Source organism: Narcine bancroftii, chromosome 7 (assembly GCF_036971445.1).
Source record: "Narcine bancroftii isolate sNarBan1 chromosome 7, sNarBan1.hap1, whole genome shotgun sequence".
Taxonomy (NCBI): Eukaryota; Metazoa; Chordata; class Chondrichthyes; order Torpediniformes; family Narcinidae; genus Narcine; species Narcine bancroftii.
In genome coordinates, this window is record NC_091475.1 from 177,186,832 (window position 1) to 177,205,167 (window position 18,336).

Below are 18,336 nucleotides of genomic sequence, written 5' to 3' on the forward strand. Positions count from 1 at the left end.
CGGGAGTGCCAGCAGGTCTTCTCTGCTTCATCCTCTGATACTGGTTGGCCCCCTTGGTCCCACTTGCTGCCTTTGCCATGAGCATTCAGCGGAAGTTGGTGGACTTCTTCTGGAGCAACTGGGTCTCTGCGGCAGTTCTGAGTCTACCAATTGCAGAGGGTGGACAGTCGCTTGTGTGTGTGAGTACACAGCTGGCGGCCCTCCACCTTAGGACACTGCAGAGATTCCTGTATGCTGAGCAGCCTCCCAGGTGGCACGTGCTGGCCATGTACTTTCTCCGATGGAGCCGCTGCCTTCCTGAGGACACATGGCTACCTCCGGCGAGAGTCAGCCGTATTGCTCTGCAGAGGTTGCCCAGTTATTACCGGGCCTTACTGAAAAGCTGGAACATGGTTGCCTCTGGCCTAGATGACACCCACCTTCCCCTCCCCACCAGCAGGGAGTGGTGACCCAGCTGTGAGCCCAGAGTTGATCGTTGGACCCAGGCCCCGGCATCTCACCTGGGATCCTGCCCCGTACAACTTGAGCTGTCTCTCCTTGACACCCACTGTGCCATTCCGGGAGGCAGGGAGGAAATTCTTGTACAGGTTGCTGCTCCACACCTTCCATTTCCTTGCCATGGTGCCTGGTGTTATCAACTATCAGTCAGCAGTGTCCCCAGTGGCAGTTGCTCTATGCAGGGATTCGCCCCTTGTACATCAGTGACCTAGTGTGAAGGTTATTACATCAGTTGGTGCCCTGCAACAAGCTTTTGAGTTTGTACGGATCTCCCAGCTACGTACTACTTTTGCGGGCAGGCGGAGACCATATACCACATGTACATTGGGTGTGCGAGGTTGCAGCCCCACTTTGCCTTTCTGAAGCTGCTACTCCTCGCATTCTGTTTGCATTTTAGCCCTACCCTCTTTATCTTTGGCCACTCAGAGAGGAAGGGGGCAGGAAGGAAGGGAGACGTCCTGATTGCCTTGCTCCTGGGCCTGGCCAAACTGTCCATCTGTGGTTCATGGAAGCGAGCAGCTCAGGGCTCACCCAGTAATGAAGCACTGGATATCTTCCGGGGGTATGTTCGCGCCCGGGTGTCTTTGGAAAAAGAGCACGTGCTGAACCACGGGAGCCATGGAGGGGTTATGGGAGCGCTAAGCACTGAGGGTTTTATATGTCATCCTTGACAGGGATGGCAATATTTTAATATAACTTGTCTTGTAGTTTGGGTATAGTAATTGTTTGGTGACTTCAATCTATTTGTGCCAATCTAGGTGTCCCGGGGTTTGCTGCTGGATGTGTCCGGGTGTCCCTGGGTTCGCTGCTGGATCTATCTGGCCTCCCTGGGTGTCCCGGGGTTCACTGCTGGACGTGCCCGGGGGCCCCGGGGTTGACTGCTGGATGTGTCCGGGTGTCCCGGGGTTGGCTGCTGGATGTGTCCGGGTCTCCCTGGGTGTCCTGGGGTCGGCTGCTGGTTGTGTCTGGGTGTCCTGGGGTTTGCTGCTGGATGTGTCTGGGTCTCCCTGGGTGTCCCGGGGTTGGCTGCTGGATGTGTCCGGGGGCCCCGGGGTTGGCTGCTGGATGTGTCCGGGTGTCCCGAGGTTGCCTGCTGGATGTGTCCGGGTCTCCCTGGGTTGGCTGCTGGATGTGTCCGGGCCTCCCTCCTTCCCGTTTCACTGTCGGCCCGCTGTTCACGATATCAAAGGGGCCAAGGCTCTAATTGCGGTACTAAAATAACAATCTTCTAATTTGACTAATGTAACCGACGGAAACTCACATTGGTCCCGTTAGTCATCGTGCAGTTGGTGTCCTCGGGAGGATCACAAGCCATGAACATCCCATCGCTCAGAGGCGTCTCGACGCCACCTGGTGGCCTGGCCGAGGACCAATTCGGACTGGAGCATGAAGATTATGTCCCAGGTACAGCAAACCTGAGTCCTGGACATGCCGATCATAAATGTTTAAATGTAATTTAAAATGGAATAATTTAAATAAAAAAACCTACCATTTCAAACCTTGTATTAATAAAGATGACCAGGAAGCCACTGTGCTTTTTCCACGTGAGCATCGCAATGCTGTTCATTCTATCAGGAACAGATGCATCCCATCAATGAGTTTCCTCATGAAAGCTCTAGGACATGGCTGCAGGAATTCCTCAGGGAAATATCCTGGACCTGTCTGCCTGAACATTGCCCTTCCATCCAGAATACAATATGAATTGTGATGTTTGCTGATTATTTGATCGAGCCCAGTTACAGGTATAGTCTGCAAATAATAAAGCAATTCACATCTACATGCAGCAGAACCAAAGACAACATTCAGGACAGGTTGGCAACTAGGTTACATTCATCCGACAGAGTACAGAGTTTAACAGCACGGAACAGGCTCTTTGGCCCAACTTGTCCATGTTGACCAAGCTGGTCCCAACAATGCAATATGAGGATCAACTTCATTGAGAAAATGTAACTACTTCCATGCTTATATGTTGTCAAATCATTTATGCTCAATTCAGAATACTTTTATCCTGAAAGTAGATCATCCGAGTACTTCGATGTTGGTGATGAAGTCATTCCAGTGAATGTTGAGGATGGAGCAGAGACAGCGCTGATGAAAAACAACCACCTGAAGAAACACACAAAGATCAGCGTGTACAGAGCCGTTGTCATACCCATGCTCCTGTTCGGCTCCGAATCATGGGTCCTCTACCGGCATCACCTACGGCTCCTAGAACGCTTCCATCAGCGCTGTCTCTGCTCCATCCTCAACATTAATTGGAATGACTTCATCACCAACATCGAAGTACTCGAGCTGGCAGAGTCCGCAAGCATCGAATCCATGCTACTGAAGACTCAACTGCGCTGGGTGGGTCACGTCTCCAGAATGGAGGACCATTGCCTTCCCAAGATCATGTTCTATGGCAAGCTCTCCACTGGCCACTGAGACAGAGGTGCACCAAAGAAGAGGTACAAGGACTGCTTAAAGAAATCTCTTGGTGCCTGCCCCATTGACCACCGCCAGTGGGCTGATATCGCCTCCAACCGTGCATCTTGGCGCCTCACAGTTCGGCGGGCAGCAACCTCCATTGAATAAGACCGCAGAGCCCACCTCACTGACAAAAGACAATGGAGGAAAAACCCAACACCCAACCTCAACCAACCAATTTTCCCTTGCAACCACTGCAACCGTGCCTACCTATCCCGCATCGGACTTGTCAGTCACCAACGAGCCTGCAGCAGACGAGGACATACCCCTCCATAAATCTTCGTCCGCGAAGCCAAGCCAAAGAGAGATCATCCACTTCAGTTCAAAGTTTATTGTCAGGGTATATAGATGACATAAGATACAACCCAGAGCTTCTTTTCTTGTGGGCCAGGCAGAATTTCTGCTTATCCGTCTCTGTAAACAGTACTCCAAAAAACTGTATACAAAAGAGAGAAATGTAAACAAACTGACTGCAAAGTGAGAAAAAAATATTCAGAAATAATGTGCAAAGTAAGTCTTTAAATTAGTCTCTGGTTGAGTCTGCTGTTTAAGAGTTTGATGTTTGAGGAGTTTCTGATCTTGCTAGTATGAGTCCTGAGTCAACTAGACCTCTTTCCTGATGGCAGCAGCAAGAAGAGAGTGCGTGCTGGGTGGTGTGGATCCTTGATGATTGCTGCTACTCTCTGAAGGCAGTGTTCCCTATTAATGTTCTTGATGGTGGGAAGAGTTTTGCCTGTGATGTACTGGGCTGTGTTCACTACCTTTTGTAAGTATTGGTGCCCCATACCAGATCAGCCGGTCAGCACACTATCCACTACACACTCTGTAGAGGTTTGCTAAGGTTTCTGGTGACATACCAAACCTCCGCAAACTCCTGAGGAAGTAGAGGCGCTCTTGTGCTTTCTTCATGATGACATTGGTATGATAGGTCCAGAAAAGGACCTCCAAGATAGTGACTCCTGGATATTTAAAAACGCTAGCAACAAAGGCAGAAGTCTTTTAAGCAACTAACTCAGATATTTTCCACCTCCAAAAGATGAAAATCAGGAGTACCATTATTTGTATTTATGTTCAACTTGTTGTTTTGTACATGCCTAGAAAATGTACTTTACTGGATATCTACATAATAAAATGGGATTAGTGTAGCATTAGAGTAAATGGGTTCTTGGTGGTTAACGTGGACTTAGTGGGTCAAAGGGCCTGCTTTCATGATGTATAATTTTCTGACTCCATTGACTAAAACATGCCCTTTCCTTAAGATAATCTTCCATGTTATCTGCACCATATTTATTCTACTTTGTGTATTCACATCCAAAATGTCATCATATACAAACATCAAGGCACCAGCACCAATCCTCATAGACATCATTTGCTTCCAATCAATAAAAGCAACCCTCAACCACTGCCTCCTATTACTAAAATTGCACTGGACCACGAAGATTTTGCTTCCTGAACATTGTTGGGTGTATTTTATGGATTTTGGGCTGTTGATCAAGAAAATCATCTTAAAATTTCCTATCACATACCTTTTTAAAAAAAAGATATTGTGGCAGTCAAGCCACTGCAAGTGAAAAAAAACATGCTGAGTTAAGCAGTTTCAGTTCAACGGATTTGCTAAATTAAAATCACTTAAGAGGCCCACGCTTCCCAGGAATCCTACACCCTGCGGGGTGGAAGTGATGTCGGCTTCTGGGCCGAGGTTTTGCCCCACACTGAGAGTCCCTGTGAATGCTGCTAGCTGTGAACCCGCCCACGACCACTGGAGCCAGTTCACTTGCCACATGGGTGAGCCTCCACATGACCCCCGCCCCCCCCCCCCCCAATCAGAACCAATGATAGGAGGCACAGAAACCATAACCGGTACACTGTTCTATGTGGCCGGCCTCGTCTCATTGCAGGTGGCACCACAACATGTCATTTAATCTACAGGTGTACTGGTTTGAGACAGTCAATGGAAAAAGTCTCCTCCTGGACCCCAATGTCCAGAACACAGGTTGTTCCATTATGACACACTACCTTGAAGGGCCCTTCATACGGCTGCTGTAGGGGTGGTCTTTGTGCTCCTCAGCAAATTAAAATGTACTCACTCTGCTGCAGATCATTGGTCATGAAGGAGGATATTGCTATATTGTGGGATATCAGTACTGGGGCCAGTGCCCCAAGTCTCTCCCAAAGCTTGGTCAGGACCTCCGTTGGCATGTCCCATTGGCCACAGGGTGTGGGCACAAATTCACTGGGCACTGTGAGTGGGGAGATGTAAACCACCTCTTCCAATGACACTGCCAGGTGTTCCATAGGTGCTGTGTGGATGCCCAGTAGCATCAAGGGGAGCTTGTCTACCCAGTCTGGCTCCTGGAGACATGCTATCAGTGCTGAATTCAGGTGTCTGTGGAAACATTCAATCAGACCATTTGATTGTGGATGGTACACAGTCGTCTGGTGGAGCTGGGTTCCGAGGAACTGCACCAGAGCAGACCATAGAGTCAAGGTGAACTACACCCACCTGTCTCAAGTTATGTAGGCAGGGTGCCCGAACCACACCATCCAGGTTACAATCAGAGTCCTGGCGCATGTCTCCACTGTCGTGTCGGCGATTGGTACAGTTTCTGGCCACCTTGTGAACTTGTCCACCATTGTAAATAGGTATCTTGCTCCTCTTGAGACAGCCAGTGGGCCAACAGTGTCCACATGGACATGCTTGAACCTCCAATGCGTTGGTTAGAAAAGTTGCAGTGCTGTCCTTACGTGGCTCTGGATTTTTGGGGTCTGGCTCAATGCCCAACCTGTTTGCATAGGCTGTGCCACATGAACTGCTCCATAATCAGCTGGATGGAAGGGTGGGCTAAATTTGTAAGGTGTTGAAAACTTGGCACCTCCAAGTGGTTGGGACAATGGGCTGAGTTCCCAGTGGACATGTCACAAAGGATCTTTCTGCCTCTGGGTCCAAAGGGTATGTCCTTGAGGCGGAGTCTGGTAACTGCAATTCGGTATGCTGGTATTTTGATGTCCACCTCTTATGCCTCTGCTAACACTGCGTAATCCAGCCCTGGAGACAGAGCGTGCATCGACTGGATGGATGTCCATGACAACATGTTGTTCCTCCCAGAGATATGATTGATCATGGTGGTGAATTTGGATACATACAACAGGTGGCATTGCTGGCAGGGTGACCACAGGTCAGACACTTGGGCAAACGTGAAGGTGAGGGGCTTGTGATCTGTGAAGATCATGAACTCCCTCCCTTCCAGAAAATATCTGAAGTGCCAGATGGCCAGGTACAGGGATTGGTCACAGCACAATCTCATTAGATATCAACAAATCAACACCGATCTGTGCCTAAAAGGAGCACCTAGATGACTCTGGTGAGACACTAGCATGTGACTTTACCACAGGTTGATTAAGTCCCACCCAGGCAGCAAAGCATTGGTAAGGTTGATTATGAATTGCTCATGTCAAGCAAGATGTGGATTATGGGGAAGGGCATGCATGCAATGTCAGTGTTCAAGTCTCGAGACACACGAAGTCCAAGATTGGAGATTTTTGTGTTCCAGATGCTAGTTTCCCTCATGCACTTGGATTTGGTTGGTCCGCTCCTTCCATTGAGAGGATTCACTTATCTACTCACATGTGAGGACTGAGCTACCAGGTGGCAGGAGCTCATTCCTATCCCAACATCTCTGTGGAGACTGTCGCTCTGGTTTTCATTAATCGTTGAATTCCTTCTTTTGGTGTCCCAGACACTGTTACCATGATCAAGGGTCTCAGTTTAAATCTGTGTCGTTGCCAACTTTCATGGATCTGTTGGGCACCACCCACACTTGTACTATAGCCTACCATCCACAATCCAACAGCCACGTGGTAAGCTTCCATCGACAGTTGAAGGCTGCATTAACGACAGGATGATGTGTCTCTTCGGAGTGAGTGTCTGCCCATGGTTCTCCTTGGCATGCGCATGGCTATAAAAGAGGACATTTGGTGTTCAGCTGTAGTATTGGTTTATGGGACTCTGCTGTATGAACCATTAAGTTATTTTCACAGTCTTTAGGAGAATATGAGGGCATTAAGACCAACTCTACCCGAAGTTTGTCAACAGTGATTTATGTACCATATGATTTGTACATGTTCGTGGATCATGATGCAGTTTGTTGGCCACTCCAGCCAGTATATGATAACCCTACAAGGCCATGGAACAATATCTTCAATATTTTATTATTCAGCAGAATGGTAAAGCTGACTGTTTGCTTTGACCATTTAAAACCTGCGTATATCAGTGCCTCATTTGCTTTGGCACTCCCAACACTAGAGAGACATCTGAACTCCTGCCTGCCCCGGAGCTCTGATGCCTGCCTGGCAATACCAGACTAAATTGGGATGGACCATCTGCCCACCAGACCATTTTGTAGAGGGGCAAATCCAGTCAGTCACCTCCTCGCATGACTTGAGGCTATTTATTCACATTCCTTTGCCTACATTCATGAATTCCTCTCAACTCATAACTTCTCCCACTCTAGCAATCTTCTAGATACACTCATTAATCTGCCTACTGATGATCTCTACAGCTTTTCCCTCTGGTGACCCTGGCCTTACTTTACCACAAATGTTACCTTTGTCTTGTCTATCCCTCCCTTCTCTGCAACTTAAAGTGAACATTTTTTTCTCAGTTCTGATAAAGGGCCTTTGAATTGGTATCTTAACATTTCCATAGCTGCTGAATGGACCTGCTGAATGTTTCCAGCAGATTCTAGTTTTTATTTAAAAGGGAAATTAGGATAAACTAAATGCTTGCATTGCACAACCAATGGCAAAGCAACAACACTCATTCCTGACCATGAAAGCTTTCCATCAAGGTGTCTCAGTGCCTGTTGCATGGTTTCCCCTGTCTGACATCAATTTTATTCTGAATGTAAGGGATCTCTGGTTTCCAGAAGTTAAGCAACCAATAATGTTGAATAATTCACCAAGACAGAAAACAAAAGTTCCAATTTTTACTGAGCATTTCAAAAACTTAAGAGCAAGTTGATGACTGGTACATAAGCATAAGTTTAAAGCAAAATACCTATTTTTATTTATTTTGAAATATTCATTTTGAAGGAATTAGATTCCACATAAAATTAGATATTCATATGTTCTGGAGTTGTGTACATTCAGCAGTATTTTTGCCTTAGTGTTATTAAAAATTTATCTGCCTGGTAGCTAAATAATGTACTATCAAGGTACATTATCAAGTAATTTTCCTGAAATTAGTGTAAAAGATTTTTAAGTTCTTCTTAAATACTTTATTCTTACATTTTCATAAGAGATGGCCATTTATTCCACTGAGTGTATGCTGGCTCTCAGCACACCCATTGATTTCTTTTCCCCACTTACTTCCCCAAAACTTCTCTCATATGCCCATTAACTTGTCTAGCCCAACCTACCACCCATCTGGAGTAGAAGCCATTTATTATAGGCAATTAACCTACTATACATCCTTGGGAGGTGGAGAGAAACAAGAATAGCCAGGGAAAACCAATGCAGTTGAATGGAGTATATGCAGATTCAAATGGAAATCATCTGTGGTCAGGATTGAAACTGGATTATTATAGTTGTGTGCAACACCCTGTCAATTCAGTCTTTTTGAAAGTCACCAGCTACCTGTCCAATGAAGAGCAGGATATCATGAATAACAACATATGGAAGTTTTTATTTTACTAATATTACAACTGAAATTACTGTTAGTTCAGCAGTGCAATATCAAATGGTGACAATTTTGCTATCATTACAAATGCAAAATTCATTTCAATTCTCAGTATTTGAAGAGATACTTTCAACATAGAAAACTACTGCTGAAATAATTAAATGTCCTTCAAAGAGAAATCTCATTTACTGTATTTTACAGCATATAAGACCCATTTTTTCCCCCCAAAAAATGGTTGAAAAATATTCCCTGGGTCTTATATGAGAGGTTGAAATTAGGGTGATAATGGTGAGTAATGCTGACAGTGGTCATCGTTGCTGCATGGCTCACCAGCATCACCGCTATCTATCATTGGGGACTGGTGGCGGGCTGTCGGAAGACTCACCCATCACCCCATTATCAGTGCCTGCACTGGTCCCACCGTCCTGCACCTTCCTGCTGCTGGGATAGAGCAGGCAGTGGGAACAGTGTGAGGACAGAAAGCGAGTCACCAGGAGAGAGCAGGCAGTGGGACCAGCGCGGGGACTCACAACGAGCCACTGGAAGAGAGCAGGCAGTGGAACCATTGAGGGGACCAGCAGCGAAATGCTGGGAGAGAGCAGGCAGTGGGACCAGTGCAGGGACTGACATGTTTTTATAAAATGTTTTCTGCTATAGCTAAGCTGATTTTATTTTCTCTTGTAAATTACAGCAGTATTGTTATTCAAAAGATGTTTCCTGTTGTCCTAGTTACATGTTTTCTCCAAGTTTTTTTCTTCTATACTGTAGCTACATATTTCAATAACATTACATGCTTACCCATAAATACACTAAAAAAAATTCTTAATATACCCTTTTGAAATGGAGAATCCTGTATGCCATCAAATATGGTAATTGCATATTACGATTTCACTATATTTGATAGCATTATCCAAAGTTCACATCGGCTCTAGATTCGACCATGTTTTTTTTAAATTATGCAAATATTATTTTTTAAATATTTTTAGACATACAGCACGGTAACAGGCCATTTCGCCTCATGAGTCCATGCCGCCTAATTTACACCCCATTAACCTACATCCCCGGTACGCTTTTGAGCCCCCGGAGAAAACCCATGCAGACATGAGGAGAATGTACAAACTCCTTACAAATCCCGATCACTGATGCTGCTACACCAACCGTGGTGCCCATTATTATGCAAATCATTTTAAATAGGTATCATATTGCAAATATATTCATGTTAAAAAGTGGAAAATAAATAAATATTTAAACTAAAAGTTTAACCTGTGGTGACAATCATGGATTAACAGGCGCATGAAAGTTTACAGCTAGTATCTATCTAATTCCTCAAAAAAAATTTTAAAAAACATTCAGATTTATCATTAGTAAACTTAGATTAACTATTCTCAATAGTTAAAATGGAACCTTATCCTAGGGATGTTACTGGGGGGAAAAAAGCTAATATTACAGGCCAGTGCAATCAATTTGAACTTTGGTAAAGCACACTGAGGGTGGGAAAGAATGGCAGTTCATTTCAATCTCTGCACGTCAACAATTAATTGGGAGACTACCACTTTTGGGCCTCTTGTCACTTTTGTAAATAAAGCTAGTTAGCGCATTGTTTAATCACTTTAACTAAAAATGGCATTTATGTTGTGACAGAACTACAACTCACAAATTAAAACAGCCCATTTCCTCAAGAAATAAAGATATTAATGACCACCGAATGGCTGACTCCAGTAAAAGTAATAGCAAGTACACAGCTAGCATTTAAAAAAAGGTATGAATACCAATTCCAGTTTGAAGCCATTACTGATCCATTAATGCTGAATTTGGAAAAATCTGAATTAATTCACTATTACACCCCTTAGTAGATAAACCATCCACAGATGATAGAATAGAACAGCACAGGAACAGGCCCTTCAGCCCACCATGTGTGTGGCAAACACCTTTTCAATTTAAGCTAACCCCATCTGCCTGCACATGGTCTACACCTCTACATCCCTAGTCTGTTCATGTGCCAGTCTAAATACCTTCCAAGTGTTGCTATTGCATTTCTTCCACCCCCCTCCTCCGGCCGTGAGTTGCAGGTACCTACCACTCTATGCAAAATAAAAAACTTGGCTTGAAAATTTCCTTTCAATTTTGCCCCTATCACCTTGTATCTCTATGCTTTCTAGTATTTGACATTTCCTCTAACTGGGAAAAGACTCAGACATTCTACTCTTTCTATGTCTCTCATAACTTTATCTTCTATGTTCCAAGGATACTTCTACCCAGCGCCAAGAGAAAACATTCCTGTGATATTTCATACCATTCTAATAATTATGGATAATCTGAGATACAAATGGGAGAGCAATAAGAGTAAATCGAAGTTGCGCATTGTTTATAAAAATGCCAAAATCTCTCTCTCTCCCCCCCCCCCAACTCGGAAGAAGCCTTTGAATAAATCATGAAATTTTATGGTAAAATTTGTCCATTCCCTTGCAAATGCTTGTATTTTATTTGCAGAAAACCAAGCTTATTCTCAGTATGTAAAGTTTTATTTATCATATTCAAAGATTAAGAGCAAATTAATTCTGCTCGTCAGGTACATTATACTATTAGTTGGACTGAATGACATTTGTTTTTAGTCTGCACTGTTATCTTGTAACAAAAAAGAGCACACCTTAAATCATAATTGCATCTACAATACAATGTATTACATGTATGATTAATCATGTCCAATAATATACCTCATGTTGGCTCACTTCTTTCAATTCTGACCATTCCAATGACAAAGTGCTCAGCTCAACAAAAAAAATCTAAAAAAATAAAGCTTCAGCAAGAAGCAATAAGAATGTATTCATGGTTCTATAATAGAATCTATAACCTTTGTTTTACAAATTCCCATAAGTCAGATTTCTCGTGCTTTGAATTTTCCAAAATGAACAAGCAGCTTGAATAAAACCATCATCAATCAATTACTGGACCCCATGATTGGCTGTCGACAAATTGGACAGGTGGAGTTTTCAGAAAGCCAACGGTCAATGCAATGAATATGAAATTCATGTGCACAGGGTAGTCTTCTAAGTTTGTTGCCAACTGCATAGTCATTAATACATACACTGCAGGTTTTACTGGCTTCATTCTCTGCACTAACATTTCCATAATTCCGAGTCACAAGATTGTCAATTTGTTCTTTGGTCAAACCCCTCTGGCGTTCTTCCTCATCATCATCATTCAGCAAAAAGAAGTGAGCAAGTCGTAATATTGGCAGGGTACCATTTTCTACCAAACTATTTGTATCTTGAATTGGTCTGGACTCAATGCTTTCAGTAGCATGTTCATTCTCGTTCAGTATACTTTCATTCCCTTGGACCCTTGCTGACTGGTCTCCAGTTAATCTGTTGGTTGATTCATTTCTTGAACTCGAGTGATTAAGGTTTGGACGGGTCTGTGAACTAATCGATTCAAAGCTATTAGGTGAGTTCTGCTGAACTCTTTGGTTAAGTTCGGAATCTGAATCATTCTCCATTAGGGAGCTCAGCTCACCAAATCCTGTCATAATCTGACGAAGTATTGACCTCAGTGCTAGTGATGATGGCTCGCCAAGGCCAGACTCCGATATCCTGCGCAGAGGTATACGGATGGTGCTGACGTAAGTCCTAATACCTGCAAGTTCTGATCGGGAGATGGTACGGCGGAAGCCCCCACTATCACTTTCAAAAGTTACTGTATTTTCTGCCATTCTAACACGGGATCGGGTTCTATTAGCAATACTATCACGATCTCTATTTTCCCCAGGACGTATCCTTCTAACTTGAAGATCTAACATAATGGTTGGATGCCTTCGAACACTTGAAGATCCACTGGAATGATTTCTCTCCCTTTCATCCATGGTCTCCTGTCTTTGTATGCCGCCAGCGGACGATGGCACAGTAGTACTCCCACTAGCAGTTTGCATTTCCTCATTGGTCATGGTGGATTGGTCAACGGTCTGTTGTCTTCTTGCAATATGTCTCCGCTCTGCGTTGTCTCCTCGTCGAGATGGGATCCAATCTGAAGAATTTACTGTGACACTTTCTCTACGCAAGGGGGATCGACTACGTCTGTTCAGTATATTCCGATGAGATCTGCGCTGTTCTATTTGCCCATGTATGTCATTCTCACTTACAGTTGTTTGAACTCTGTGCCTCTCAAATTCTGCAAGTTCAATCCGACGACGCTGTTCCTCTTCATGTACTGTTCTAACACTCTGCAATTCTGCTCTTCGTCTACTAATTCGCCGTTGACCAACTGCATTTAAGGCTGCTTGCTGATGAGCATTTTGTCTTCTTGATCTTTGCCTACCAGTTGTTAATTCAATAGTTCCTCTTCTGATATTCCTTTGGGCCATAGGTGGAGCAACTTCCATGCTTTCTACTTCCTCAACCCTGACTGGAGCTCCAAAATTACTTTCAGAACTTGCTCGCTCCGTAGCCGGTTGGATATGGGCCCGAGTTCGACTTCTGGTACGACTAGCAACAGGAGACAAACTTTGTTGCTGAGCATTTTCCAAGTTCATATTAGTGTTACTTTCTAGTGTAGATGTATCCAAAGTCTGACCACTGATGGGTTCATGTTCATGATTAATATTGATTTCTAGGCTGAAACGGAACTCGCCACTGTTGGGGTTTGTCCGACTCACAGCTCTCCATGTCTGGTTCCCACTCTGTCCACTACGGGTGGCATTTCCTGTACGCCTAAATGTGTTAAGCCACTCAAGGAGGGAATCATTGTTCGAGCTTTCCCCTGGCAACTCAGAGCCTACAAAAAAAGGAAAAAATACATCACATTAAATCAAGTCAAAAATCTACAAATCCTTTCATTAAGATGAAAATATCTTCCTATTAAATACAAATTAAAACTTAAAAGAGATTAAAGGAAAAACTCCAGATGAGGCCCATTAACTGTCCTGCCGAAAAAGCAAATCAAATATAATTAATCAGCAGTGGGTGATAAAACAAGGTATGAATTGGTAATCTTTAAACATTATTTTGCTTTAAACATCTGGTATACAAATAATGACATTCCCATCACAACTGGAAATATTGTAAAATTAATGAAGTTTCATTACATGTCACTGCAATATCTAAATGTCTTTGTAAATGCATTGATCTTGCTTTGAAAGTAGTCAACTTATTTTTTTATGTGGCCAATATAACGCAGAAAGAAATAATAATCAGTAAAGCAAATGATCTACTGGATCTTCGTTGAATGTAAAATTCAAAGCCGCATCTTAATTTATTTTGTTTGCTGTAATCCTTTTTTAATTTCTTTGTCCAGTTTTACAAGCTTTCCCAATGTCCACCGAGAGCGTAACAATGCAATTTTGTTACATTTCTGTCCAAAAAGGATAGTTTGCTTTAAAATATTCAAGAGCTTTGGTGATAGGTAATATATACAGGTAACAACATCTTGGGTGCTTTAAAACTGGGAAATTAAAATACATTTGATAATCTGTTCAATTTACTGTGCACTTTCAGACAAACTGAATTCATTTAATTTGAGAGTGTACCATATAAAGTAGCGATTAAGAATGTTCCATTGAAAAAATTGATCCGGTGTAGTGGGTCAAGCCCTGGGCCTTCAGAAGAACCAATTCTGGTGCTGGTCTGACTTTGAAATGTATTTTCATATCAGTTTGTATATGATTGCTAATTCTAACATCCTATTCGTTACTTTGTTTGGATGACATTTTTTTTCATCCAGATGACAAATGCAAAAATTAGATGTTAAAGTATATTGAAGAATAACTGAGTTTATATCTTTTATTTAGAAAAAACACCAAGGTATCTTCTGGTATTTTGTGTTTGTTACGATGTTTAGAATTTTCACATTTTTATTTTTTAAATAAATAAACAGACATCATTAATAAATAGGTTGGAATGTAGCAATATGTACGACATAAAAATTAAAACTATTACGAACACTTTCAACATAATTACAATACTAAACACCAGTGGCCAAAGTATATATTTATACCTTTCAGGGTTCTTATACGAGTTGCCAAATATTGATGTCATATACATGCGCACGCCTGTATTTTTCATGTAATACGAAGTTTAAATTTGGCACTCCTCGCCATTAGTTCAACAATCAAGCAACACGCAATCTCAAGCAACCGGAAAATACACTTATTTGGCATTTACAAATCCCCATAGGTGCCAGGTAACAGGGATTTTACTGTACCTGTTTATTTTCTGTGATTTTGTTTTTGCCGGTTGCTTGAGGATGCCGCTTGGTTGAATTCCGGATTAACAGGGGTTTTACTGTACTTCAGTCAAAAAAAGGCTACAATAATATACACAATTAGAATTAAAAAAAGACAATAAATACAAAAGGTAGATAGTAAATATTTAGTTATCCTAATGGATGAAAAAAAGTGACTTTGCAATGGTGCAGACAGCCCTTTTGTAATTTATTATTGTAACAAGAACCTGATAGATGCAAGAAAGAAACTATTTTTGAACTGAGAGGTGCTGAACTACAGGCTTCTGTGCCTTAATGTCGTCCGTAAATTGAAAATTGAATAGGCAGCGAGCACAACCAAAGGCCAGCAGCCTGTGCAGCTGCACTGGCCCTAACAAGCGAACCGGCAGGTGAATGGCAAGGGCAGCTTAAAGGTCAGCAAAACCCCAAAATGGCGCTGGCCTTGCTGCGCACCTGACAGACAGGGACAGCACACGGGGAAGAAGGGCATTGTTATGCAGGAAAGTACCACATGCAGGAAACCTGCTTTTGTTGTGCATGTTGTGATGTCAGCCAAGGGGGACCACGGCGGGAACAGAGCAAGTATAAAAGTCGGGCCTGAACCTGAATAAAACTCAGAGCTTAACCTGACTACACTATGTGTGTGTGTGTGTCTTCTTTTGAGTACCACGTGGCTACAATTGGTGACCCCAATGGTTTAGACGGCATCTAAACCCAGTAATAAGTGAACAGACAGCAGTCAACGCAGTCACTCTCAAGCTGCTGACCTTCTGGATGAATCAACGGCACCTGTGGATGGTCCAGACTGAGGCACAGTTCCAGATCCAGCAGATCACAGCAGAATCCACTCAGTACTACCACGGGGTGAGTACCCTGGACCAAGACACAGAAGGCCGGGTGGGCAACTTCAGCCAGGAGCCCCCATCGAAAGGCGTGTACACCGCTTTCAAGGACTTGGTAATCAAGACCTTTGGGCTCTCACGGTGTGAGAGAAGGGCACATCTGCTCCACCTGAATGGGCTAGGGGACAGGCCCTTGTCAGCCCTCATGAACAAGATTGTGTTTAAACAGGCATTCCTGGAGCAACTGCCTAAAGACATTCAACTGCTCCTGGCTGACGTGGATTTCAGCAACTCCCGGAAAGTTGCAACATGAATGAAAACAGAAGAGAGAGTGCTCGGCACTGAGAGAACAGCAGCGCCCCAGAGGAGGTGATCCAGATGACCAGTGGTATTTCCACCACAAGAGATGGGGCAAAGGAGCCTGCCAGTGTAGGCTGCCACGCACGTTTCAGGAAATGCCAGGGCCAGCCGTCGCTAATGGCCATGATGGCAGTCCACCAAGACAGTTCCAGTACTATTGGGATCGCCAGTCTGGAAGACGCTTCCTCATGGACACAGGAGCAGAGGTCAGCATCCTGCCCCCGTTGGGACAAGACACCAGGAACAGGAAGTCAAGCCCCATGCTGAGAGCTGCCAACAACAGCATGATTCAGACCTATGGTACCCGCAAGGTCCAACTGCAGTTGGAAGGCAGCCTCTTTTTGTGGGTGTTCACGCTGGCCACAGTGGAACAGCTGCTCCTCAGGGCAGACCCTGCGCACCCACAGCCTGCTAGTGGATTTCAAGGGAAGGAGATTGGTCCACACCAAGACTTTTCAAACTTTCCCGCTCAAAGATGCCAGGCTCCCAGCACTCCACCTGGACTCTGTACAAAGATCAGACAATGAGTGCACTAGGGTCCTGGCTGAGTTCCTTGCAGTTCTCACCCCCCCCAATTCACCACGGTGATTCCCAACATGGAGTACAGCACCACATCCTGACCCAGGGCCAGTCACTCCACGCAAGGGCAAGACGCCTTCCTCTGGAGAAGCTCCAGCTGGCAAAGGAGGAATTCAGGAAGCTGGAGCAGCTTGGCACCATACGGCGGTCGAACAGCCCATGGGCTTCTCTCCTGCACATAGTACCCAAAGCAACTGGGGGGCTGGAGACCATGCGGTGACTACCGGTAGCTCAACGAGGCCACACCACCAGATCGGTACCCCGTGCCACACATCCAGGACTTCGCGGCTAGCCTACACGGGGCAAGGATCTTTTCCAAGGTGGGCCTTGTGTGGGGATATCATCAGATCCCGGTACACCCTGATGATATCCCCCAAGACTGTCATCATCACCCAGCTCGGTCTCTTCAAATTCCCCCAAATGCCATTGAGCCTAAAGAACGCTGCACAGACCTTCCAGCAACTCATGGACGCAGTGGGCCAAGACCTGGACGGCACCTTCGTGACCCTGGATGACATCCTGGTGGCGAGCAGGAACCAAAAGGAGTATATGGCGCACTTCCGCAACCTCTAGATCTGACTGAGTGAGTTCGGCCTGACAATCAACCCAATTGAATGCCTGTTTGGATTGGAAGCCATCGACTACCTGGGCCACAGGATAACCAGGGAATGAGCCACACTGCTCCCAGTAAAGTGGAGGCCATCGGAAGTTCCACAGACCCAACATGACCAAGGGACTACAGGAGTTTGTGGGAATGATCGATTTCCATCACAGGTTCATTCTCTCAGCTGCCTGGCTCAAGCAGCCCTTGTTCACCTGGGAGGAGGAGTCAGCAGAAGCCTTCATGAAGGCCAAGGAAGCCCTAGCAGGTGCCGCTCTCCTGACACACCCCAGGGCAGACACTCCAATGACCCTGTGACGCCTCAGGAATAGCGATCGGCAGAATTCTGGCAGCGCTGGCTTTCTTCAGCAAACTCCTGCGGCCTCCAAAACTGAAGTACAGTGCTTTTGACATAGAGCTACTGGTACTTAACAATCCGCCACTTCAGGTACTTCCTAGAAGGTAGGTCCTTCATGGCTTTCACAGATCACAAGCCACTGACTTTCACCTTGGCTAAGATCTTGGACCCCTGGTCAGCCTGCCAGCAATGATACCTGTTTTACATCTCAGAGTACACCACACAGATGTAAGGCATATCTATGGCAAGAACAACGTGGTAGCCGATTGTAATGGAGGATTAAAACCATGTACTCAGATGCTTTTTGCTTATGTGGAACTGACGACACTGGGTCCACACACAGGTCACCTTACTTTCAGAACTAGCAGATGTAATTAAACTCAGCCATGGGGACTTATCTGAAGATACACTTTGAAATGGAATTCCACCGTGAGGCCCAGGGAAAGCAGTTGTCAAATACGACACTCTGAAATTGACGTATTGGTCACAACCTGTCTTGCTCAAGAAGTTTTAATGAGTCCTTGTATCTACGAGATAAACCAGGATATCATAGCATCCTGCTCCATAATAATTAATCTTCTAAATTGTAGAATAGTATGCTCAGCTTTGATTTTGACTGACAAATGTTAGAGGGAGTGGGTGCATGATTAATTGTTTTTGGGGTATAAAAGTCTGTGGTCCTGCTGCTGAAGTTTAGACTCTCCGAGGGGTGGGAACACCCCTTGTCAAGAAGGAAGAACAG

The 18,336-nt window shown here is 44.5% G+C and overlaps 1 protein-coding gene across 11 annotated transcripts in view; it reads right to left on the bottom strand.

Moving 5' to 3' along the window:
• Positions 1-7,935: 7,935 nt before the first annotated feature.
• rnf6 (ring finger protein (C3H2C3 type) 6) overlaps positions 7,936-18,336 on the bottom strand; it is an 86,919-nt gene continuing 76,518 nt past the window's right edge. For all 11 annotated transcript variants that reach the window (XM_069891464.1, XM_069891473.1, XM_069891467.1 and 8 more), the window contains one exon: positions 7,936-13,408. In XM_069891464.1, the coding sequence (XP_069747565.1) occupies positions 11,580-13,408 (1,829 nt within the window). In that variant the 3' untranslated portion in view covers positions 7,936-11,579. The remainder of the gene's footprint in view (positions 13,409-18,336) is intronic.